Raw genomic sequence first — 26,071 nt, forward strand, 5'->3', positions numbered from 1 at the left:
AAGGTAGGCGTCTCAATACTTTTGGTAATATAGTGTATATAGAGCACAGAATATAGATATCTAAGAGATATATCAGCTGGGAGCCATACCAAACATTTCTTTGAAAAATAAAGTTTATTAGAAAAATTAATCTATGTCAAACTAAGGAATACAGTATTTAAAAAACTGACAGATTTCTCTTAAACATAAGTCAAGTTGTAATTTAGGTTTTTCTAGCCCTTTAAACCAAGGAAAACATGGCTGACATACCTCTTTGATGAGATTCATGAAGCGGGGTCCAAATCTCCAGGGTTTGTGTCTGTGGCACTGAAGAGAGCTGACAGTCATCTGTGACGCTCGCTGGGTGGCAACTGCAACCATGTAGACAGCATCATACATCAACGCTGCATCTGTCTGTGTTGGAGACATAGACAGACTACATTTTACTATAATACTCATGACTGAACAAAGCTGTCCCTGTCTGTCATGCTACTCACAATTAGTAAAAAACACATCCATGCTGATAAATATTTTATAAAAAAAACTTTTCTGTACAAAAATTATTTATACGTATCTACAAGTGAGAATATAAAAATCTAGACACAAGACATTTTTTTTTACATTTTAAATGTGTAGTACTGAGATCTTCGATATAAAAAACACTACTTCTATTTACATAGAAATCTTACCTTCACCTTGCATTCCTTGTATTAAAGTGAACCTCTTATTCCTATGCAGGGTCAAGCAACATATCCTTTTAATGCTAGTCCCCAAAGTTTGTTGTATACCCGCCATTCTGCTCCCCCTGGATAAGGCAAAATACCATATCCAATACTATGGGCTGAGCATGTGACTTACTTCCTTTACTGATGTGACAGAACTAATACTTGGCTATTCATCACTCTGGCAGGGAAAGTACCCTCAACCCCATCCAGGCTCAAGGTCAAGCCACTTCACTTTGCTACTGAAGACAAATGGAGCGCCAGGAAGCAATGGGAAGGTACAAGTAAAGGCAGCTGCTGTAGCTGGCATTAAAGTCAACTTTTTTCTTTACCATGCATGGACAAAATTTACATTTAAGTTTATGGTTACTTCATTTCTTGTGGCTTGTCTATAGCAAACAATTAGAACGTCCCCCTTTCTGTAGCACAGCAAGAAAAGCCTAGAACAGGACATTCACAGCAGAAACTAAGGTTCCATGTACACCATATGGTCAACAGTTTGATGGACAACTCATCTTCACAACTACTGAACAAAAAGCATGTGGACAGCCCTCCAAATTGAGCTCAGTAGTTTCCAGTGTGGAGTGCTGTTAAATCTACAACATACAAAAACATTTCAGACCCGTGGTGCCCAACATGTGGCACAGGGGCCACATGTGGCTCTTAGACATATATCGTGTGGCCCTTGAGACCCATTCAAACAGTAGTTTGTTTTTTTCCACGCCTAGTACTTACTCATCATAGTGAAGGAAAAATGCTCTTTAGACTGGCATCTACTAGTTAATGGTTTTGTTTAACTTTTTCACACTAACTTTTTTTTTCTCTATTCTATCAGTCTGTCCCTTTTATAATTTTTTTTTGTTTTTTCCTTTTCCTATTTTTTTATCTCAATCCTATATAATGGAGATTTCTGAGAGAAATATCAAATGTGGGTTGTAGGGAGCACAAATATGGAGGTATTGATTTTCTAAGAGGCTGTAACAGCTGGGATCTCAAGCAGTCTTATGAAATGTATCTCTGGTCTATGACAGCATCCTGAAACTTTTCTCCAGTCCATGTATGTCTTCCAAAGAATTACCCAATCTCCAAAAATTCCTACAACGTGTCTGCATGTAGGCAGGTTGAAAATGTGTGTGCAGCAAGTTATCCAGCAGCCAGCCCTGGCTGGGGAAAGGGTTAAACATTTTGGGCTCATTTACCGGGCTTTATTTCTGGTTGGCCTAACTGTGCTATAAAAAGGGGTACAGCTGAGATCCGAGGGCTCCGAGGAACAGGAACATGGGTAGAGGTGGAACATAAACTCACGGGGGGGGGGGTAGCAAATGTGACGCTGAAAAAAAATGGGGATCTTGGACAGCATTCAAGTCATGGACAATGCCATTATGGACTCTCACCTCATGGAAGTATGCCTGGGCCAAAACATTATCTGAGGTTATTCAAAGGAATATATGTTGGTTCTGGCGTATTCCAAAGAACCAGGGTCTGTAGAGCACATATGAGGTATGAAGTAACACCACTACAAAAGGTTGACTCGGCAAGTCAAGAAGAGTAGTATAGTTGCTATGGGTAACCAAGTTAAAGAACAAGCTGCAAGCAACCAGTTTTTAAGAGTGGTACCTGGTAAGATGACAGATCCCCCGGTAGCGAGGGGGTTGATGTTCTGGCTCACTCCTTAGTGGTCAATATCCAATAGCAACTGGTTTCGAACCCACGTTACATAGATCTATGGGTTAGTCGCAAGGTACGGGAAGGAAAGAGTTAAGTGAGAGCGCGCATGAGGTCTGTGCTATGTGCTCGGTGGGACCGCATTCTGTTACTGGGAGTGTGGAAACAGAGGTACGCTGGACTGGTCCAGTGGTCACGGGCTCAGCACGTCTCTCCTAATGCAACATAAAGTTACATTGTGAATTGACAAGGGACTAGTCGCTTTCCAGAGGAACTCTGCACTTTATTGCTGCACACGTTGAAGGTTCATCTCTAAGTCAGAAACTGCCTTAATGTCAATTTCTTCACATGACCGCAGTCTCCGCCTGGTCCCGGGCACTGATGAGCACGCTCCGCATAAAAGACATGGCAAAGTCAGGAAGGAGACACCTGCTTTCATGTTAAATCTACAAGTCTCTGACAGTTTTTTGCAGCATTGCCTTTACTGAATATTATGTATGGCCCTTTAGCTATGTTAGGGGCCACACTTGAGAGCCCTATACTATGAGAATTGACCACTACCAGTATAGAAATTCGTGTGCTTCCAGTCTTGTAGCAACAGTTTGGGGAATGCCAGCTCCATAAAGACATGGTTTAAAGAGTCTGGTGTGGAGACACTACAGTGGCCTGAACTGAGCTCTGAAATGTTATTGCCCATGGTCCTGGACTAAGATGTCCAACAAGCTCATATAGGTGTGATGGACAGGTGTACCACAAACCTTTGGCCATATAATGTACTCTAGGTTAGCCAGAGGCTGGGTCTCACTCAGGCCTGATGATGGACCAACTGGCGTTGACCACAGAACCTCTTCTCTCAATCGTCAATAGCCAGGTGGATCTTTCAGCACTTTGCCTGCTAGAGGAGATATGTTTCTAACATACCTCAATGACTTCTTTGATTTGGTTTGTGTCTCCTTTATCCCCTAAAAGCCCATTATAAAAGTACTGCGCTACACTTTTTGCAAATAGGGAGCATGACAGTATTATTTAGTATCATTCAAAAAGCAACTTTCTAAGATGGGAAAGAGGGACCCAGAGGTCCTTTTTACCAATGATTATTCTTCATACTGGCTGTCCAAAACAGCAAATGCAGAAATTCAGAGGATGCATAAAAGGTCTAAGGTAGGTACACACTATAAGAAAATGGGGCAAATGATCGCCTGGTTTTCCTCATTGTTTCACAACAAGTTGAAACTGGGGATGGAACTAATGTACGAAAATTCTCGTACGACAAAGGCTTTTTTTTTTGTTTTGTTTATTTTTTCTGATCATGCGCAGTCTTTCACATTTCATTTTTCACGTATGAAAACAGTACACATTAAACGAAAATCGTTAGTTCTGTTCATGAGAAAATGTTTGGAAGTTTTTGTTTGGAAAGTCCGGATCAGATGACGAAAGTTGTGTACACTCTATATGAAAACCGAATGATCATTCCTTGTACAAAATTTTTCTTTTGATTTGCTTATAGTGTGTATCCTACTTAAGAATTGTATAATAGTTTTGGTAATTGAATAATGCTTTGTTTAACAAGGTCAATACCTCTGGACCAAAAAATAGGGACAAATGAGGAGGAAAGAGGGACAGAGGGATTTTGTTTAAAATGAGGGACAGTCCCTCAAAATGAGGGACAGTTGGAAGCTCTGGTAAGGCCTTTCAACGGCTATACCTCTCTCTTAAAAAAAAAAAAAAAAAAAAATTAATAAAAACAACAAATTTTGAAATCGTTTTCACTTGGATGGAATGGAGAATTCTGCAGGAGATGTTTCAAATTGGAGTTTAAGACAGATATAAGGTAATTCAATTTGCCAGCAACTGAACAAAACTGAGATATCAGAGTTGGGTTGAGTTGGCCTTTAAGAAGGCAGCATGTAAGAATGCGACGATAAAAAGTCACATTGTACAAAGCACAGAGTATAAACAGATCACAGAGGCATTCTGTCCTTCTATCAGTGACAGTAATTCAGAAAGTCAGCTGGTTATGTTATTGCGCTGGTCTTGTTGTCAAGGTTGTATATTACATCAGCAGGCTATAAATATAAGACTGGAAGTCACAGCAGTCTGATAAATATACAACTGGACTTCAGCTTGTCAACAAAACAGACATTAAATTAAAATAGTTTCTACCAGCAAGACACAGGTGAATGAAAAAGAGTCGCTACAGGGCTTGGTGATCAAGGTTAGATACAGCGCCATCAAATCGCACCTTCAGCTGGAGACTGGGAGGTGAAAATAAAACAAAAACTATTAGTCACATCAAGGAGGCCCCAGCTGGCAGCTGAATTACATCTTATGACTGAAAGGAAATCTGGAGTCATTTTCATGTTTTTTAGATACACCGTATGTGGTTGTAATTCATTAAAGTAGAACTAAAGTCAAACTTTTTATTTTGGATAGAGTAAGGGAGAATTATAATCCCTGTCAGTCTTTTTTCTTTTTTGCTATCCGTGTCCAATTGACGAGATTTCCATTTATTTCCTGCCCCATAGTCAAAACAGGAAGTGAAGGGAAAACCCTGCGGTTTCTACTGCTCCCCAGTTGCTCCCTCTTTTGCTGCAGAGGCAGCTGCTGGGGCTGTATACCCTGGTGGCACTTAGGTGAATGGGCCCGCGCTGCAATCGCCCTGCAACTGTGCAGCTATCTGATATTTAGGGGGTTCAAAACAGGTGGTGAAAGAAATCCTCCTCACCACCTGTCAAATGCTCTCTGAAGAGCGACCTGAACACGGGTTGCTATTTAGCCACTTGCCGACCTCAGTACGTATATATATATATATATATATATATATATATATATATATATATATATATACACAGTACCTTGCAAAAGTATTCACCCCACTTGGCTTTTTACCTATTTTGTTACATTACAGCCTTTAGTTCAATGTTTTTTTTAAATCTGAATTATATATGATGGATCAGAACACAATAGTCTAAGTCGGTGAAGTAAAATTGGAAAAATATATACATAAAACTATTTTTCAGAAATAAAAAACTGATAATTGGCATGTGCGTATGTATTCACCCCCTTTGTTATGAAGCCCATAAAAGGCTCCGGTGCAACCAATTACCTTCAGAAGTCACATAATTAGTTAAATGATGTCCAACTGTGTGCAATATAAGTGTCACATGATCTGTCATTATATATACACACCTTTTTGAAAGGCCCCAGAGGCTGCAACACCTAAGTAAGAGGCACCACTAACCGAACACTGCCATGAAGACCAAGGAACTCTCCAAACAAGTAAGGGAAAATATCGTTGAGAAGTACAAGTCAGGGTTAGGTTATAAAAAAATATCCAAATCTTTGATGGTCCCTAGGAGCACCATCAAATCTATCATAACCAAATGGAAAGAACATGGCACAACAGCAAACCTGCCAAGAGACGGCCACACACGAAAACTCATGGACCGGGCAAGGAGGGCATCAATCAGAGAGGCAGCACAGAGACCTAAGGTAACCCTGGAGAAGCTGCAGAGACTGAAGTATCTGTACATAGGACGACAATAAGCCATACGCTCCATAGAGTTGGGCTTTATGGCAGAGTGGCCAGAAGAAAGCCATTGCCTTCAGCAAATAACAAAATCACGTTTTGGGTTTGCGAAAAGGCATGTGGGAGACTCCCAAAATGTATGGAGGAAGGTGCTCTGATCTGATGAGACTAAAATAGAACTTTTTGGCCATCAAAGACAACGCTATGTCTGGTGCAAACCCAACACATCACATCACCCAAAGAACACCATCCGCACACCTGACCTTCAACTCATCAAAGGAAGCAAAAATGTTATGAACAAAAATGTGAGAGATATGGGTGACCCCTAGTCGTGTCCACCACAGGGAGTCCGGGTGGCCCAGGAGCTCTGAGAAATTGGGATTTTGCCATAGGGAAGCGTTAGGAGATACCCCTCCCAAAGTTGACTCTTATGCCAGGCAACACTTCTAACCTTTATCGGAGAGCAGCGAGAGCAGCGTTTAGGTATCGACCTGTGTAGTGAGTCTAAAACTAAGGCCCTAGAACCATAGAGTGCAGTCAGCAGAGTGGTGGAGGGAGATGAGGAGGTCTCCAGGAACAATTCATAGACGTAGGTAAGTTGTGATGCCAAAAAATAGTGCCTTAGATTTGGACAAGCCAATCTGCCATCTGCTTTAGCAGCTTGGAGATATGCTTTTTCAAAACGTGGACGTGCCCCCTGCCAGAGGAAGGTGGACAAAATCGAGTCTAATTTTTTTTAAAGTTTTTGTAACAAAAAAAATGGGGATGCACGAAAAACATAAAAATTTGGGTAGGTATATCATTTTAAAAATGTTAACACGACCAATCAGATTGAGAGGCAAGGAAGTCCAGGTGCGGAGCCTAGTCTCCATGTGTGTTATGTTAAGGGTTTCATAAGTGGACAGATCTGCATTTATTTGGATCCCGAGATACTTAAATGAGGGCTGAATGACCAGTTTGGAGAGAGTTAGATATGTGTAATCGAGGTTAGGGCCAATGGGAAATGCAACAGATTTTTCCCAACCGACCCCTAGCCCAGAGACCTTCCCGAATTCCTCCATGACCCTCATTATTGCCACAAATGACTGCTCCAAGCCATCTAGGTAAATGAATGCGTCATCAGCATAGAGAGAAATCTTTTTCATTTGCTCACCATAACATATGCCTCTCACCGTCACCGACTGTTGCACTGCCAGAGCAAGAGGCTCTATAGCCAGTGCAAACATAATCGGCGAGAGCGGGCAGCCCCGTCTCGTATCCCTCTGTAAAGAAAAAACATCAGATATGTCCTTGTTGGTGCATACCCTGGCCCTAGGGTTAATGTAGAGCAGGCAAACCCAATTGATGTAGTTAAGGCTAAAACCCATCCGGATGCATGGTTTCCCAAAGGAAAGACCAATTAATCACTTGCCGACCGGGCCATAGCCGAAAGACGGCTACAGCGCGGTCGTGTTTATCCGGGTGGGCATCCATGGACATCCTCCCAGAGAGTTGCTCCCGCGTGCCCCCTGGGGCGTGCACTTGGGAACATCCATGACCGCCGGGTCCCCCTGATCGCGGCCGTTGCGTCAAATGACGGAGCGATCACTTGTAAACAAACCGGTGTCACGTCATGACGCCGGTTCCTCCCTCCCCTCTCTGTACAGATCGGTACAGTGTGAGGGGAGAGGGGGAGAGATTGCAGCAGCGCTGTGGCCACTAAACATCCAGCCCACAGCGCTGCAATCAGTGCCAATAATTGCAATACTCTGCAACACTGGGCAATACTCTGCAACACTGTGCAATACTCTGCAAATACTTTGCAACACTGTGCAATACTCTGCAAATACTCTGCAACACTGCAATACTCTGCAAATACTCTGCAACAATGTGAAATACTCTGCAACACTGCAATACTCTGCAACACTCTGCCAATACTCTGCCAATACTCTGCCAATACTTGCCAATACTCTGCAATAAATTTTAACAGAAACAAAGAATTTTTTTTACCAAATTTTCAGTCTTTTTTGATTTCTAACGCAAAAAATAAAAAAGAAAGCTCTATTTGTGGGGAAAAAAGGACAAAAAATTCATATGGGTAGAGTGTTGCATGACTGAGTTATTGTCATTCAAAGTGTTAGAGCACCGAAAGCTGAAAATTGGTCTGGTTAGGAAGGGGGTTTAAGTGCCCAGTGGGCAAGTGGTTAATGGTGTCAAAAGCCTTCAGCACATCCAAGGATAACACCAGTTCACTTTTTTGGTCAGTGGCCACCCTATGAACATGTAAATAAAGACGCCGAATGTTATCGTATGTGCTCTTACCAGGCATGAACCCTGTTCGGTTCTGATGGACAAGGCGAAGAATAACCTTCTGTAGTCTTATAGCTAGGAGTTTGTCCAGCGCTTCAAAATCACTATTCAATAGTGAGATTGGACGATAGGACCCGCATAATAATTTGTCTTTGTCATGTTTGGGGAGTACAACGATCAAAGCTTCGCACACAGAGGCAGGAAGCTTCCCTTCCTCCAATGCAGCTTCAGACAGTGAATGTAGTTTTTTTGCAAGGTCCTCCACATAGTGCTTGTACCACTCTGCTGGTAGACCATCTAACCCCGGAGTCTTGTTTGGAGGGAGAATATATGGCCTCTGTAATTTCTTCAATCGTTAGGGATTTATCCATAATAAGTCTGTTGGAGTCCTCCAATTTGGGAAATTGGATGGATTCAAAGAAGCCCGCCAACTCAAACTCGGCAGGGGGCGCCAGAACCGAGTATAAGTGTTCATAAAAAGACCTAAACATCTGGTTAATGGTCGAAGGATCTGATGAGACTGATCCATCATGGAGTCTAATTTGTGATATAGACCTATCAGTGTATGCTGTGTGAGAAAGGTATGCCAGCAATTTTTCCATTCTTTCCACTGTGTTCATGTAACCTAGCTGACAAATAGAGTTGTTATTTTTTTAAATGGTATCCACCCTTTGGAGTGCAAGGGCTTTATGTGCCCCCACCAATACCCCATGGGAATATGGAGTGGGGAGTGTGGTATACTGTATTGGGCTCTAGCTGCTTCTAAGGAGGACTCCAAAGTACGGAGGGTAGCCTGGGTTTATTTCCTATGTTTGGCGATTTTGGAGATGTAAGAGCCCCGCACAGTCGCCTTAAAGGCATCCCAGGTGGAGCCCATGGGGGAGGACCCTGCATTGTCCCACCAGTAATGGGACATATCCTGGTGTATGGGGTCCTGCAGATCAGGAGTGGTTATCCAGAGTGGACTGAGCTTCCACAGCCTATGCCCCAATAGCAGCTCTATTGAAAGGGCAGAGTGGTCTGATATCATTTGTGCAATATATGAAACTGCGTAAATAGAGGAGACTAAATCCAATGTCACCAGGGTATAATCTAGCCTGGAAAGAGCACGGTAGGTCTGGGATTGACACGAGCATACCCTAGCCAGGGGATTCCTCTGTCGCCATAGGTCAACATACCCAAAGGAAGCACACCACTGACCAAATAACTTTCGTTAGTGAAGAGGCTTCAAGCGGTCCAGACTTGGGTCAAGCACGGAGTTAAGCACGGAGTTAAAGTCTCTGACTATGAGGGTTGCAATTTTTGGTAAGGTTGACAAGCGAACACTCAATTCTGTGAAGACCTCAGCCTTAACGAGGGGGGGGGGTGACATTTACCAACACTAGTAGTAAAGGCACCTCATATACTGTACAGAGGAGAAAACTATATCGACCCTTTGGATCCGAAACAACCCTCTCACAGGTGAAGGGTAGTCCTTTGCATGTTAAAATTGACACACCCCGGGCATAGTTAGAATAGGTGGCATGGTATCCGCACAGTACCCAATGTTTTTTGAGAGCAAGGACCTTGAACCCTATTAAATGTGTCTCCTGCAGGCACAGGATATGCGGTTTATGTACCTTGAGGAAATCAATCAATGAGGCCCTTTTAAACTTGGAATTTAACCCCTGCACATTCCAGGAGATGCACGTGACCTTAGACATGGTGGAATAAGAAAAATTATATTAAACCTTAGAATATTAAGGGCTAGCAGCCCCTTGGACTGACCGTAGGCCCCCGCACGGCTCCTCACACAGGGAGGAGAAGGCAAGGCAAAAGGGAATCACACACAAACATACAACACACATACCAGCAAACATATCAGCAAACACTCAAGCAATTTGAGAGAAGGAGATTTGAAATAGACACCTCTACGCGAGTTTGACCCCGACCCGTCTCCAAAAAAAAAAAGAAAAAAAAAAAAGAACAAGGAGCAGGCCTAAACCCCAAACAGCTAATAAAGGAAGGGAACCTGGCCTATACAGCCGAAGTCAACGAACAAATGTTAGATCAGTCAGTGATCAAAAATGAAAGTAACCTTAGCAGCATAGTCTCCCTCGTGGAGATCTATATCCTCTTGTCAGAGCAAATAATTTTGAGTACCTGTCTCTGTAACGATTCTTGAAGCTGTATGAAAAAAAGTAGGGGTAGGTTTCACTACCAAAAGGAGAGCCCAGTTCAGGTGCAAGATGCCTGGTCAGACAAATGACCAGGTTGTCGCAGGGATTCAAACCAGGAGAGAGCATTCATTGGGGTTTGAAAGAAATGCACCTGACCTTGGTAAACGACCCACAACGTGGCAGGAAATAACATGGAGTATTGAATGGCTTTTCCCCGCAGGAGCTGCTTGACATGTTGGTATTTGTCCCTTGATGCACAAACGGTAGGGGAGTAATCAGGCAAGAGGGACAACGTCGCGTTGTTGATCTTGAGGCTCCCTTTCAGGCGAGCAGCGCGTAGGATGCCGTCCCTGTCTTGGTAGTTGAGTAGATGGATAACCATAGTGCGGGGAGGGTTACCTTCAGGGAGCGGTCTGCCAGGAACTCTATGGGCTCTTTCCAGGACAAATCAGGGGGACAGGCAGTCTTTCCCAAATTCCTGGGTAAACCAGCATCCCAGCATCCGTGTCAGACCCCTCGACCCGCTCAGGGAGGCCCACCAGTCGCAGATTGTTTCTGCGCAGACGGTTTTCCAAATCGTCCACCTTATCTTCCAGTGATCTGATTTTGGTGCCACAGGTTTTAAGAGCAGGCATGACAGGGTGAACAGTGTCCTCCAGATCACTAATGTGCCGCTCCGTGTCAGAGACCTGATCCCAGATCTTGTGCATGACCTGGAGCATTATTGTTATGTCTAGTTTAAGTTCCTCCACCTTGCCCATAAGATCTGAATGATTTACCTTGGTAATTTTGAGAACATCCAGCAGAGTAGGCTCCGGGTCTACTTCCATGCCATCCTCGCTGGGGGAGGTCTGGGATAGCAGCGCTGGTGGAATGGGGGCCCCAAGGGAGGATGGTGGAGAGGGGTCCGGCTCTTCTCCAAAAAATTCTGGCGTGGATGCAAGGGATGCATGTGGAGCACTGGATCAGTGGCCATCTTGTCCGGAAGCACGTGGTGATGTTCATTTTGGCTGGGGGGGCTGCTTCTTCTTGCGATTTCCCATCCACTAAATGCACAGAAGGGAGCATGGGGCCTTCACCAAGCAGCCAGGTAGGAAATCAGCCGAGATACAGAGGCAGGTACACAGGATTGCACGGGATTAAGCAGAGGTGATCACGGAGCTGCTAAGAAAGACGTCCGCTCACATGCTGCGTTAGGCCACACCCCCTCATAGTCCAGTCAGTGGTTACTTATCTAAGAGCGGAAATTACTCATTGCTCAAAGAACCACTAGCAACCTCTGGTGGAAACCTTCCCTTCTTAAGAAAGGCTGGTGTAGAACAAGAAGTGGTAAGTCAGTCATAGACCAAACATCAACTGCAGGGAGACCACAAGTATTCATGGTGACTAGCCCTTTGTCCTCTGCCTACTTTTGTGAGCATAGCTTCCATAGTTCACAACCATTTTAGAAAAATGCGTTTTAAATTTGCCAGATAGTACAGCTCCCACTGGACTTGTTACATGCGATAGGTAACCAGCTACTAACCCCTCAAATGCTATTTTAATGATTGTGCCCAAAGTCCAGTTTTAGAAATATACATACAAGGCAGTCAATATTTAACTACATATTTAGGCTTCCTACTTGGCTGTAGCAAGGCTATCTCCACCAGTCAGGCTTGATCCCAGTGGGTCATTGCAGCGTGTGAGCTGTGAAGTAGGGGTATCATATACAAGTGGTATCACAGTACTTAGCCAAAACTCTCAAGTGGTCTGAATGGGGGGAAACCCCTACACTTGGAAAGTGTAGGGGTTCCCCCCCCCATACACTTTCATACACTTTGAAAGTTACCAATGTTTAGGTTTTTACACATTTTAACACATACATTCAATGTATGGGTCTCTGTGGGCTTCCTCTTATATTTGGACACTGCATAGCCATAATGAAGCCCTTTGGATTGGATGGCAGCCAGCAAATATGGTGAAACTGGTAGTGGAGATTGGTTTACAATGGAATGCACCTTATTTTAATTTATTTCAAAAGCTTTGGATATATATCTTTATCACCAAACAGCGCATACAAAAAACAGCATGCAGGCATGTATGATTAGCTATCTTATGGTTTATTTCCCAATTCTATGTTTTGCCCGGAGCTTTCCTTTAAGAGCTTAATGTAGAATATCACTCCATCCTTCATTAACCATTCCCTTTGTTCATGCTGCTCTGTGTCTAGAAAACGTGACACTATCATTCAATAGCTTTTAATGAAAACATCACAGATAATGCTTTATATGGAAATAAGAGCCATAGAAGGCTATACAATTTCCCTGAAAAAAGGTGAATTTGCCATATAATGCGTCATTAAGTTCCTATCTCACTTTTTGATGCACAGAGGGCATCTGCATAGGCCAAATACTACATACAATATATGCTGATGATCTCTAGGGCAAACAACATTTATCCCTTTTTCATTTATAACAGTCATAATAATAACTGTAATATGTTGGCTATTTATTCAAATAATTCTCTGCAGTGATACATTTGTGCAAAAGAGATCTCTAGATATGAAATGTGGCCTCATTAGATCCAAAGTTTACAAGGAATTTAGCTTATCAGAGATGGGAGACTAAAAATATTCATCTTTTGTTCGCTATTTGGTTAACATGAGAATATGATTTTCCTTACAGTGGGCTATACACACTGAGATTAAGAGCCTGTTCATGATTTACATATTTCTTCAGTAAAATGCATGTGTTTTGCCACAGGAAAGAAACATTCATTTCAGAAAAACATTATCACATCATATCACTGTAGAGCACCTCATTTTCAAGAAACCCATAGATTGTCATTGTTGATTTCCTTCACACAACACTACCTAGCTGTCATGCTATCCCCTGACATCAGGACATCCCAATCACAGATTTGGAGCCAATATGTGGCAAGTGAAATCACAATAAAGTCTGAACGCCAAGATCTTTCTGGGTTCAGAACCTAATTGTTGGCAAGGCTGTGTCCAGGAGGTCACATTCATGCACCTCTGATGGCACTGCCCCAAAATCCAAAAAATTTGGAAAAACATTTTTCCTTGGATTCAGAAAATCAAACTTAAGCTCATACAATTCTCTCCCCTCCACTGTCTATGTCATGCTACCCCTTCCTTCCTTAAGTCGTATGAAAATAGCGTCACTCCATATCTTTTGAAAGCAGCAAAAAGCCTTATACCCAAAATTTGGAAGCGATCCCAATGCCCCACACTGCAGGATTGGAAGAGAGAGGTAGAGGGAGTCAAAGGAAGAAGAGAAATGGGTTCTTGCCTCCAAGGATAAACAGAAACAATTTCATGACATCTGGTCTGGCTGGAAGTTTTATTCATTTGAAATAGACATAATAGACCAAAATCAACCCGAGCAGTGATCTAATTACTGCTTATCGGGAGGATCCTTCAGATATCATTGCCTCTGCATAACTCGAGACCTCCCCTTGGATGAGCACCATCCACTGGCAGATACTAGGCTGTTTTATCTACACTAAAACATTCTGATTCTTGCACACCCAGTTGACCATCTAATATCTTATGTATGTTTTCCTTCCTAAACATTTCTTTCTATTCAGAGGTCGATAATTCTTATTTCCTACTATAATGTGTACTGATTATGGGGATCTACCTTTGCAGTCCTCTTGCAATTTGCTATGGTGCTGTGTTAGGAGGATTATAGCACCAATGCTGTATCCCATTTACAATGCATCCAGAAAGTATTCACAGAACTTCACTTTTTCCATGTTTTGTTATGTTACAGCCTTATTCCAAAATAGATTCAATTCATTATTTTCCTCAAAATTCTACAAACAATACCCCATAATGACAATGTGAAAAAAGTTTGTTTGAAATCTTTGCAAATGTATTAAAAATAAAAAAATGAAAAATCATATGTACATAAGTATTCACAGCCACAATACCCCATAATGACAATGTGAAAGAAGTTTGTTTGAAATCTTTGCAAATGTATTAAAAATAAAAAAATAAAAAAATCACATGTACATAAGTATTCACAGCCTTTGCCGTGACACTCAAAATTGAGCTCAGGTGCATCCTGTTTCCACTGATCATCTTTAAGATGTTTCTATAACTTGGAGTCCACCTGTGGTAAATTCAATTGATTTGGAAAGGCACACACCTGTCGATAAAAGGTCCCACAGTGCATGTCAGAGCTTACACCAAGCCATGAGGTACAAGGCATTGCCTTTAGACCTCCCAGACAGGATTATATTGAGGCACAGATCTGTGGAAGGGTACAGAATTTTTTTTGTAGCATTGAGCACAGTGGCCTCCATCATCAGTAAATGGAAGAAGTTTGGAACCACCAGGACTCTTCCTAGAGTGGGCCGTTCGGCCAAACTGAGTGATCGGGAGAGAAGGGCCTTAGTCAGGAAGGTGACCAAGAACCTGATGGCCACTCTGACCGAGCTCCAGTATTTCTCTGTGGAGAGAGGAGAACCTTCCAGAAGAACAACCATCTCTGCTGCATTCCACCAATCAGTGGCCAGACAGAAGCCACTCCTCAGTAAAAGGCACATGACAACCCACCTGGAGTTTGCTTTATATTCTTTGTAACCTTTATTATTGTTTTTTGTTGTTATTTTTTTTTGTACTTTAAAATGTCTAATAAAAAGAGATTATACAAAAAAAAAGGAATAAAGTCTGAGCTTTTCATCTTTATGCATGTTCCCGAACAACGACTAAGTACCGGTATATTGTTCAGATTTAGAAGTCAGCATAACAACCACCATGATTATCTTAGAAGAGGCTTCCTATAACAAATTCTGCATGCAGCATTTTAAACATTTAAGGATAATTGAATTTATTCTTTCCTACGATTCCCACACTGAGCTGATCTAGCCTCCCCCTAGCCACCTTCCCATTAAGTTTATTAAAGCTGTTCTGCATGTAGCTTCCCATTAGATTTTCTAGGACAGTCTTCTGTGTAGCTTCTAATGTTTGGCAAACGGTTTTGACCCAAGCATGAATTCGGGCCGGACATTGGCTGTTTGTTCAGGGAACACCTGGATTTGCAGGGTGTTCGGCGAGTGTTTGCACCGCAGAACACCCTGAAATGCACTGCGCGCTGCACAGTGAATTCTGCGCCCTGATTGGGCAAAGCTTTACTCAATCAGGGCACAAGAAAAGCTAGTTGTTAAGGAGCGGGGCTGGGATAATAACTAATAACTGATGAGTCATTATCTGTCAATGGGCTTCCCCACTGACAGCTAATAAAAAAAAAAAAATTTGCCTTTAAAAAAATAGTAAAAACAAAAACAGCGTCGGGTCCCCTCCCAAAATTCATACCAGATCCTTATCTGAGCATGCAGCCTGGCAGGTCAGGCAAGGGGGGGTCAGCGAGCGCAACCTCCCTCCTGAACCATACCAGGCCACATGCCCTCGACATGGGGGGTGCTTCGGGGCAGGGGGTGCTCTGCTCCCCCACTCCAAAGCACCTTACCCTCATGTTTATGGGGACAAGATTCTCTTCCCCACAACCCTGGGCTCCAGTTGTGGGGGTCTGCGGGCATGGGGCTTATCATAATCTGGAAGCCTCCTTTAACAAGGGGGGACCCATATCCCAGTCCCCCCATCTGGATGAGTATGGGGTACTATGTACCCCTACCCATTCACCAAAAATGTGTCAAAAAGTAATAAAAACACAGAGAGTTTTTGACAAGTCCTATTTAAAAAAAACAAAACAAAAAAAACAGCGCCCCCCAGATGTAAATCCATCGATCACGCCACCCGCCGCACCTGAAACAGAATGAAAAAAAACCCCGCTCTGCCTTCATTGATGGCCAACCGCCGAATGCCTTCTCCGCTGTTTGACAGTCCTTATATAGGTAAGGGATGGGCCATCAGGCAATGTCACCTAGTGGCACGCCCCCTTGTGACATCACCGACCCAGCATTCATCGGAATCTGGGGAAGAGACCTTTGCCCCCCCTGCCCCAAAGCACCCCCCATGTTGAGGGCATGTGGCCTGGTATGATTCAGGGGGGGGGAGCTTGCTCATCCCCCCTTTCTTCACCTGCCAGGCTGCGTGCTCCAATAAGGGTCTGTAATAGATTTTAAGGGGCCACGTCGTTTTTTTTTTTCATTTTGGTGTGAGGTTCCCCTTCAAATGCATACCAGACCCGAATGCCATTTTTTTTCAATAGCCAGGTGCCGGAAATTGCAACTGCGAGTTAATTTAAATGTGACTTAACTCATTTTTTTTTCTTTAGAGATTTCATTTTTTTCCTACAGCATGTTCTATGCATGCTACAGATGTGCCACTTTACAAGCAGACTAAGGGGACCCCCCCAGGCACTATATTTAAAGGAATTTTTCATTTTTATTGTTGCATTTTAAGCACCATTAAAATCACTGGTCCTAAAAAAAATGATTGTTTTTAAAAAATAGTTTTGCATTGATACATATCCCTCAGGGCAGTACCCAGACCCCCATACCCTTTTATGGCCAAGTACTTGCATAAAAGCTTTCAAAATGGGCACTTTTCATTTCTCCTGTTCGGCTCCCATAGACTTCAATGGGGTCCACCGTTCGGGTCAGAACTTTCCACTGTTTGGGAGTTCTGCTCAAATCAAACGGGGGGGGGGGGGGGCATTCGGCCCATCTCTAGTAGCTTCCCATTGGGTTTCATAGTTGTCTCTCCTGAATAGCTTCCTTTAGGGTTTCTTTAGGGCTGTTTGCCAAGATTCTTCCCATAGACTTCTATAGAGCTGTCTCAAGTATCTTTCCGTAGGGTTATGTAGATCTGTCTCCTGTGTAGCTTCACATAGCATTATATAGGTATTTCTCCTGTGTAGCTTCTCATAAAATTCTCTAGAGCAGTCTACTGAGTATCTTGCTATAGGCAGTGCTGTGACAAGGTAATCCAGTGCCCAGGGCAAAGATGCCAAACTGCACCCCCCCTTCACTTAGGGTTAGGGATAGCAGTGATGTCACTGATACCATACCTGTCAGCCTTGTAGCAGAAGCAACTGAGACAGGGCGCCCCATCCCTGCAATAAACCATTGCACCCAGGGCAGCCACCCCTCCTGCCCACCCCTTGTCCCAGCCCTGGCAATAGGGTTCTATATGGCCCCAATCGAGCAGAGTGTTTCATTTTTTTTTTTTTATTGAAAATGCTCTTTTATTTTTCCTGTTGCATAAACTATGAAAACAACAAGCAGAGTTTTATAGCAGTGGATAATAATTCTTATCTGTAATTGTATAAAAGAGCAGTATTTATTAAAAGCGCTGGCCGATGGACAGTGGTGTAAATCTAAGTCCTCATTATCACTGTGCACCACCAGATGCTTCAGACTATTAATCAGTTGGTAAACTGGAAATAATGCTGGTTCAGCAATAATTTTTAAATGTCATGGCGATTTCTATATTAAGCTCTGGCCCGTGCATTGTTAGGACTGTTTTTCTTTTATCAACTTAGAAATACAGATGGCTCTATAAAACAGAGGGCTAAAAACAAGCCATAAAGAATGATAAACATTCTTGTACAACAACTGGGAAGAATGCTAGAGACTGCTAAACTGATAAATAGTGGACTCAATAAGGGTTAATCAGCATAAAACAGCAGATTAGGGGTAAAGTCACTGGCTAGGGGCATATATTTGAGCAGATGTAAACCCCCACTGGATGATTTGTGTCTTTGTGTATCATAAGTGACTGTTGCTCCAGGGCATTTTTTATTGGTGATAATAGCAGACCGTTCTTGCACAACGAATGTCAGCATAGCCAATTTGCGTTCCCCATTGGAAGCCTACATGGAAGGGTGACATCACAGGAGCACAACTGGGAGACAAAATGGGACATTGTCACCCCATAACAGGAAGTGCTTGAAAACCTGAAGACTTCTATGGCAGGATCACCATATTAATAAATATTCAGATCTAAAAATATTGAAAATTACTTTAAGGTTTATGCTATATTAGCGATTTTCGCCATCAAGGATAAAATTAAAAGTGAACTCACTCTCTCCTATGACATCACATACTCAATGACTAAACTTGGAACATGTCACTCCTTAGGTGCTCCCTCAAAATTCTGAAGCAGTTTGGTCAGCAAAGAAACATTTTTACAGAATATGTATTAAGCTGTCATTTATGAATGGGCCAGCTGTGGAGGAAGGGGGGGGGGGGGGACTGAGCCGGAAGTGGGAGCAGGTACCTGTCAAAACCAGGTACCCGTTTCCTCCTTCCCCCATAAGGTGCCAAATGTGTCAGTGGAGGGGGGGAGGGGGAGGCAGACAAAAGGAGCTTCCCTTTTTGGGTGGAGCTCCACTTTAACAAACTGCAAAATTGGAAAAAAAAACGTCTTTATGCATGTATTATATTTGTAATTAACTTTGCAACACTTTGTACCACAACATACCTTTAATGTCATAAACATGACCAATTGTAAAATAAAATGTATACTTTATATCAACAGTAACACTATAGTAACAGTAGTTTTAAAAGCTAAAACTGATCAAAGTTGAAGAAAAAGGTACTTTTTAATTTTTGTTACATATTTTTGTCTTCACATTGCAGAGAAAATGAGGAAAGTTTTGCAAGACAATATCATCAAAGGAAAACCTTGTTTTCCCTGAATAAAACAATAAATGTATTTGTTATCCTAATGACAAAATGATTGCTGAATAAATAGGTCAATGACTGAAATGTATAATAAGAATAATGATAAAAATGTAATATTGCATATACAGTACTTATTTTGCATTTACATTTTCAGCCAACAGTTGGAGCAGTAGGATTGTTTTCACATGTTTACCTGTCTTTTCTTATTTGCTCTGTTAACACAAAAGCCTGATGTTTACAGAGCACGATAGCTCAAACCAAAATGTATATACAGAATGGAATGAGTCAGAGGTTGTGACTCCCTGCTCACATAGGTCATGTGAAGTTTCAGTATCATAGAGAAACTCTGAAGCTTCTGCTGTGCTCTCTCAAAAAAGAAAAAAAAGAAAAAAAGCATATTGCTCAGGTAATGATTGGTAATGGATGCATCCTGTTTTAAATGTTTATTTGTAAAGAAAGGTTTTTCAAATAGTAAAAGAAACAGATATAAAACATAAGTTACATTTTTTTAGACATAAAAAAAATTCACCCCAAACCACTGTAGGGTAAGGTAATAATTCAAAATAGGTAAAACATTTATAGGTATAGGGTTCCCAACTCAGCAAAACACACAAATCAGTTATTACTGCTCTGACACTATAGCACACAAATAAATACAGTAAGTGGAATGCTTTTATAGTCACTTTAATTTCTACTCACAGTCATCATTCCATCTAGAAGGCCAGTCTCCGGTTTGGGTGGTGCTTGCAGACGTTCCATCGACCATTTATCAACCACTGATGACACCTGAGGATTGTCAATGTTCAGAAGGCGGAATCCTGTCATATTCACACCGCTGTATCTGTATGGCTCAAGGTCCAGGGCAAACAGGTCCTGGTAGAAAAGAACATACATCACATGTCAATGCTGCAAAAGTGAGACTTAGTCATATTTTAGTGTCTGTTATTTATTACAAAATGAACATACTTATTTCTACGAAGAGAAACGCGAAACTAGGGCACAGTTTTACAATTCTGGATTGTAGCAATGTTATAACATGCATTACTGGAATGCATAGGTATATGTGTGTTGCGGTGCAATGCCATTCATTATGAAAGCCACAAGAATATAAACAGTAAAAAACTCACTTGCCCTACCCTTTCCGTATGCTCCCTAGTTCTCGTTCCCTCATTTTGTTTTATGTTTATCTTCTCTCTTCTTTCCTTCTCCCCCTATGTCTGCCCCATCTTTCCCTTCTTCCAGATCTATACCTAGATCCTGTCCTATATCATTCCTCTCTCAACTTTTCCCGTTCAATAATTTTTATTGCAAATCTATAAAAAATGTACAGTGATACAAAAAAGAAGCACTTAGTCTACCCACGCAGGAGCTATGACTGGCAACATTAAAACATAAATTCACACTCACAGTATAAACGAAGGAGGGAGGGCCTCCTTCTCAAATAATCACATTAAACTTAAGCATTACCTACATGTATTTTGGGGGAAGCCCCCACATTTTGCCAAAGTATCCAGGACATATGTGCCAAAGACCCCCTGTGGGTAATCCTGGACATCAATAGACAAATAAAGAGGGTTAACAAACCCATCAAAAGAGAGGAAACAAGAGCAAAGACAGGAAAGAAAGATAAGAGCAAAAGGAAGGGCAGAAAGGGAAGGTAGGGACCCATGATCGCCTGAGACACCTGTTAAAGTCGACCCAAGCTTGTCAGAGGGAGATTAGGGAAGGCATATGTCAACCATGGTTCCCAAATTTTTAGGAACTTAACGTGCGAGTCGTTAAGAATACTGGACATTTGTTCATTAAGCATCATGGCCATCAAAAGGTCTCTCTCTCCCTGGAAGAGGACTGTCTGAGAAATCGTCCTTTTGGATGCTATGAACAAATAAGATGCCAGTTTTTGCTCATGAGCAAATAAGCCGGGATGGGGAAATGCAGCAAAGCAAATTTAGCCTCCTTTCGGATATTTAGGTGAAACAGGGAATACAGCAGACCAAACACTCAGGACCAAAAGCCCACCAGCCTAGGGCAGGTTCGCCAGGTATGCAAAACATCCCCACGATGGCCATACCCCCGGAACCAGCAATCACCAGAGGTCGGGTTAGCCAGGGCGATACGGGCCAGGACCCAATAACTAGGGATGGGTGAACGGTTCGGCCTGAGCATAAGTTTGGGCTGAACTTTGGTTGTTCGGATGTTCGGCGAACACCGTACAATATGCTGTGTTCGGGGCAAATTCGAAAGCCGCCAGAACACCGTTAATGTCTATGGGACACTAACATGAAAAAATAAAAGTGCTCATTTTAACGGCTTATATGCAAGTTATTGTCATAAAAAGTGTTTGGGGGCCTGGGTCCTGCCCCAGGGGACATGTATCAATGCATTTTTTTTTTTAAAATAGACGTATTTTTGGGAGCACTGATTTTTCTAATGTGTAAAGTGAAACAATAAAAATTAAATATTCCTATCTTACCTGGGGTAAAAATAACCAAAAATAAAAAAAAATTGCCTGGGGTTCACCCCAAAATCCATACCAGGCCCTTCAGCTCTGGTATGGATTTTTAGGGGGGACCCTGCACCAAAATAAAAAAAATGGCTTAGGGTTCCCCCCAAAATCCATACCAGACCCTTATCCGAGCAGACAACCTTGCAGGCTGCAGGAAAAGAGGGGGGACGAGAGAGCAGCCCCCTCCTGAACTGTACCAGGCCACATGCCTTCAACATGAGGAGGGTGCTTTGGACTATGTTGACAAAGCAACTTGTCCCCATGTTGATGGGGACAAGGGCCTCATCCCCACAACCCTTGCCCAGTGGTTGTGGGGGTATGCGGGCAGGGGGCTTATCGGTATCTGGAAGCCCCCTTTAACAAGGAGACCCCCAGATCCCAGCCCCCCTATGTGAATTGGTAACGGGGTACATTGTACCCCTACCATTTCACAAAAAAGTGTCAAAAATGGTAAAAAAGACAAGAGGCAGCTTGGGACAAGTCCTTTATTAAAAAATAAAAAAACAAAAATGTCCAGCGATGTAAATTCACTCCGCCCGACAGACCGAAAAAATAAATAAAACACAACAGTTCCACCTCCATGGGAGGCTCCCGCCAAGTGAAGCTTCTTCTGGGTGACAGCTGTTATATACCTGAGAGCAGGGCCACCCAGTGACGTAAACGAATGTCCCGCCCCCCTGTGACGCCACAGGGAAGCCACGGGGAAACTTTTTTTTTTATTTTTCGTTCAGGGTTCCCCTTAATATTCATACCAAACCCAAAGGGCCTGGTATGAATATTAAGGTTCACATCTAAGCACCCGCTTAGATGTGAACCTAGCCTAAAGAAAAGTCAGTGTATTCAAGGCTGGTCATCTTTCAGTTGATTGTTTTGTTTTGTTTTGTTTTATTCTGTGATTATTTGAAAATTAAGCTAATGTGAACACAGGGAGTCTGCTGCCTTCCACAAAATGAGAGGCCCCCTTTGTACCTGCCAAGTAAGATTGTCTATTACAGTGCACCATCCTGTGGTAGGCAGTGCATTCCCCCTTTTTTTTTATCTGTAAAAGTTAAAAAAGTCAGTAAGTGCTCTGACACAACATGATGCACATTGCACCATAATAGCCAACCTTACTGAGGAGTTGCAAAGGGCACCATCTTCTTGTAGGTAAGCAGCACACTCACTTTGCACCTATTCAGTCTGGACACGAATACTGGACAATAGCCAACATTGTTCATAAAAACTGGAAGAAGGAAAAAACTGAAATCGGGTTTGATTTTCTAAAGGACCTGATAAAATACAATAAGGATGTGATTGCTTACTAGGGGCAACACATATCGTTTTTCCTTTTTCCAGTATAATTTTGGCGCAATATATTTTATTTAAAAAGACTTTTACTTAGTACCTGCTGCTGAACCCCCCCCCCCAGAACAAAAAATGATCTACAGCCCTGCTGATCCTTACCAATAACACAGCAAAAACATATTATACACCGCCTCTAAGGTGACAGTATTTAATGAACATTTAGCAACTGAAGACCAGGCCTTGCTCCAATCTGCCAGAGCAATCTCAGTACCCAAATCTCGTTCCCACTGATACACATAAGAAAGTTAAGTATGTGATGATCGGCTATTCAAGGATGCGTAGAGAGTGGAGATGAGCCCTGGGGAACCCGGGGAGTGCTGACAGATATGCTCAAAAACGTTTTTATGAAATGGATAGAAAGAGGTATGCCGGAGAGATGCTATCCAGTGCTGAAGCTGGATGAAGCAAAAAAACTCAGACTGGGGAACGTCACGTGACTCACGAAAGGTGGTCCATGTTGGTGGGGACCGAGCAGTCACAAAATGTTGCACATAAGCAAGGCCACAGGAAATCCACCAAGCGAACACTTGGGGTGGGTCAGGACCAGTGGGAAACAAGGGGTTGTTGGTAATAGGTAGCAAGGGTCGAAAGGGAGACAGGAGGGAGATCGAGTAGCTCAACTCTTCTTTCTCTTCATCTCCCTACAAGACTCTGGCTACCTTCAAAAATTATATACTCTACTCTTCTTCCCTGTACATCTTCAGACACTGGATTGCAAATTCACTCAGCTTTCTGTTACTCAACCTTTACAAACATGAATCTCATCACATTTCCACATTGACATACAGTAACCTCCTCTTGCCTGCACATTAACAGGGCAACATGCAAAGATCTTAATGTGCCCTGATTTCTGCGTATTTGGCATCATAATGAAAATATAATTTGAAACTGAGCTGATAGTGAGTAGGGATGGGCCGAACGAACACCTGTTCGGTTCGCACCAGAACTTTCGAACACCGCAAAAGTTCAGACCCGATTAACGAACCCCATTAAAGTCAAAAATCAAAAGTGCCCATTTTGAAGGCTTACATGCAAGTAATTGGGCATACAATGGTTATTAGGGTTCAGATCCTGCCCTGGGGGACATATATCAATAAAAAAAAAGTTTGTGAAAAACGTAATTTTTAAATGAGCAGTGATTTTTTGATTTTTAAAAAGCATACAAATGAAAAATTCCTTATAGTGCCAGGGGGGTCTCCTTGTCTACATGTAAAGTGGCAGATCTGTACCATGTCTAGAATCTGCTGCAGCAATAATTGCATTTATAAAGCCAAAAAAAAGACATTTTCCCTGCAAGCTGCCTTTATTTTTCTCAGCAACAGCTGTGGAGCCAGTGTGTATGAAGAGGCCACAATGTAGTGCACTGGGAACAAGATTAGAGATTTTTTGGATACATTCTGGTGTCAATTTGACTTTGGATAGAAGTAACGGGTGCGTAAAAATAGGTCTTTGGGTGTCGGAGGCGTCTTCCCACCGTAACCCTATAGAGGTAATCTTGATAAAAGCAAGAATTGGCCTTGCTGTAAAAAAATTGCAATGATATTCACCTGTCAAACAGGTGCAGAAAAATTGGTCTGGGTGTCTGTGGCACCTTCCCATCGTAACCCTATAGAGGTAATTTTGGTGAAAGCAAGAATTGGCCTTGCTGTAAAAAATTGCAATGATATGCACCTGTCAAACAGGTGCACAAAAATTGGTCTTTGGGTGTTAACTGTGCCCTGAAAGCCACGTACTACTCCTGGGGTTGGAAATAGGTATCTAAAAATATAATGGTGCAGCGCTAATATCATTTAAAATGAATCAAATGAAAATGCATAAGTATATTTTAAACTAAAATGGAACCCATAAGGATGGTAATTATTATATCACAGTGATAGTATTACATAAATATATAAGTGCAAAAGGTTCCAAAATTCCAAATATGAAACTATGGAAATATAGTAATTGGAAAATACAGGTGCAATGAAACAACTTAAAATAAACTGTACATAATCCAAAAAAAACAATATTGTTATCAAATGAAATAAATCAAAGAGAGAGGCAGGGCTCACACATATCGCACAAACTTTACCCACGATAGTACTATTGAACACCCTGTGGGGGTACGTCAGATCGGTTCTGAAAATCAGAGGTCCCTGTTCTTTCACACCCATATGGAAAAACAAATATCACAAAGAACTGAATAAACTTAAAAATTTTCATCTGTGGGAAATGATGGGTGTGCAGTATGTCCCTCAGCTGTTCAGTGGTACTATATTTAAATCTTTCAAGGCCATACAAGACAAATTTGCCATACCTAGAACACAGTTTTATCAATACCTACAACTTAGGCATGCCATACAAAGTGAAACTAGAATATCTTCCCTTGCATCAGTGACACATCCTCTGATAGCAGATGTTATGCTGACAGAGGATAGCAAAGGTATGATTTCAAGAGTATATACCAGACTAATACATTCATCGCATGATGCTTCTAAGTTGCCCTGTAGAAAAGGGTGGGAAAAAGACCTAGACCCTATTGACGGAGAAACATGGGAGATGTGTTTGGCTTCTGCCCCACTGGTATCAGTCTCAACATCACATACATTGTCACATCTATTCCTATTGCACAGAGTTTATAGGACACCTACTAAACTGCACAAATGGGGGCTACGGGACTCCCCAATATGTCCAAAATGTATCAGACAGGAAGGAGACTTACTACACATGATGTGGAAATGTCCAAAACGATTCCGATACTGGCAATATGTTCTGTCCACTGTCTCACAGGTATTTCAATTTCCAATCCTGACTGACCCAGTTGTTTGCCTCCTCGGTGCCTTGGAGATACCCTCACTCTCACCAAATGGCCACACAGCAGTATTGTGTTTACTATACCTAGCACGCAAAGCAATTGTGAGGCTTTGAATAACCCAGAGGGTACCGATGGGAGAACGATGGATAGAACTAGTAAATAATATGTTGATACGGGAAAAAATTACCTACCAACATAGAAATGTCCTTAAGAAATTCTATTCAATGTGGAAACCTTAGCTGGATGCACCGGGGTTAGGTCCAACCCATTTGGTTAAAGACAGACTATTGCAGATGTAAACGATTAGTAGGGGGAGGAATTGCCAGGATGATTGTATAAATCATAGTTCTCGAAATAATCGCTTATAGAGGATCCATGGTGAACAATCACAAATGCATAGGAAAGAGTAATGTTACATTGTCTTGCTCTCTATCTAAGTGTGGATTGATGTTATTAAATTCCATACATATATGGTTAATGTTATATATA

General features: G+C 42.2%; 1 protein-coding gene across 6 annotated transcripts in view; it reads right to left on the reverse strand.

Moving 5' to 3' along the window:
* Positions 1-26,071, reverse strand: part of GRIK1 (glutamate ionotropic receptor kainate type subunit 1) — a 652,481-nt gene that overhangs the window by 225,390 nt on the left and 401,020 nt on the right. For all 6 annotated transcript variants that reach the window (XR_012241793.1, XM_073617099.1, XM_073617101.1 and 3 more), the window contains exons 6-7: positions 19,638-19,811; positions 250-393 (exon numbers count right to left, since the gene is read on the reverse strand). Coding sequence is in view for 5 of the 6 variants with exons in the window: in XM_073617099.1 (XP_073473200.1) it covers positions 250-393; positions 19,638-19,811 (318 nt within the window). In the remaining variant the exon portion in view is untranslated. The remainder of the gene's footprint in view (positions 1-249; positions 394-19,637; positions 19,812-26,071) is intronic.

Source organism: Aquarana catesbeiana, linkage group LG02, assembly GCF_042186555.1.
Source record: "Aquarana catesbeiana isolate 2022-GZ linkage group LG02, ASM4218655v1, whole genome shotgun sequence".
Lineage (NCBI taxonomy): Eukaryota > Metazoa > Chordata > Amphibia > Anura > Ranidae > Aquarana > Aquarana catesbeiana.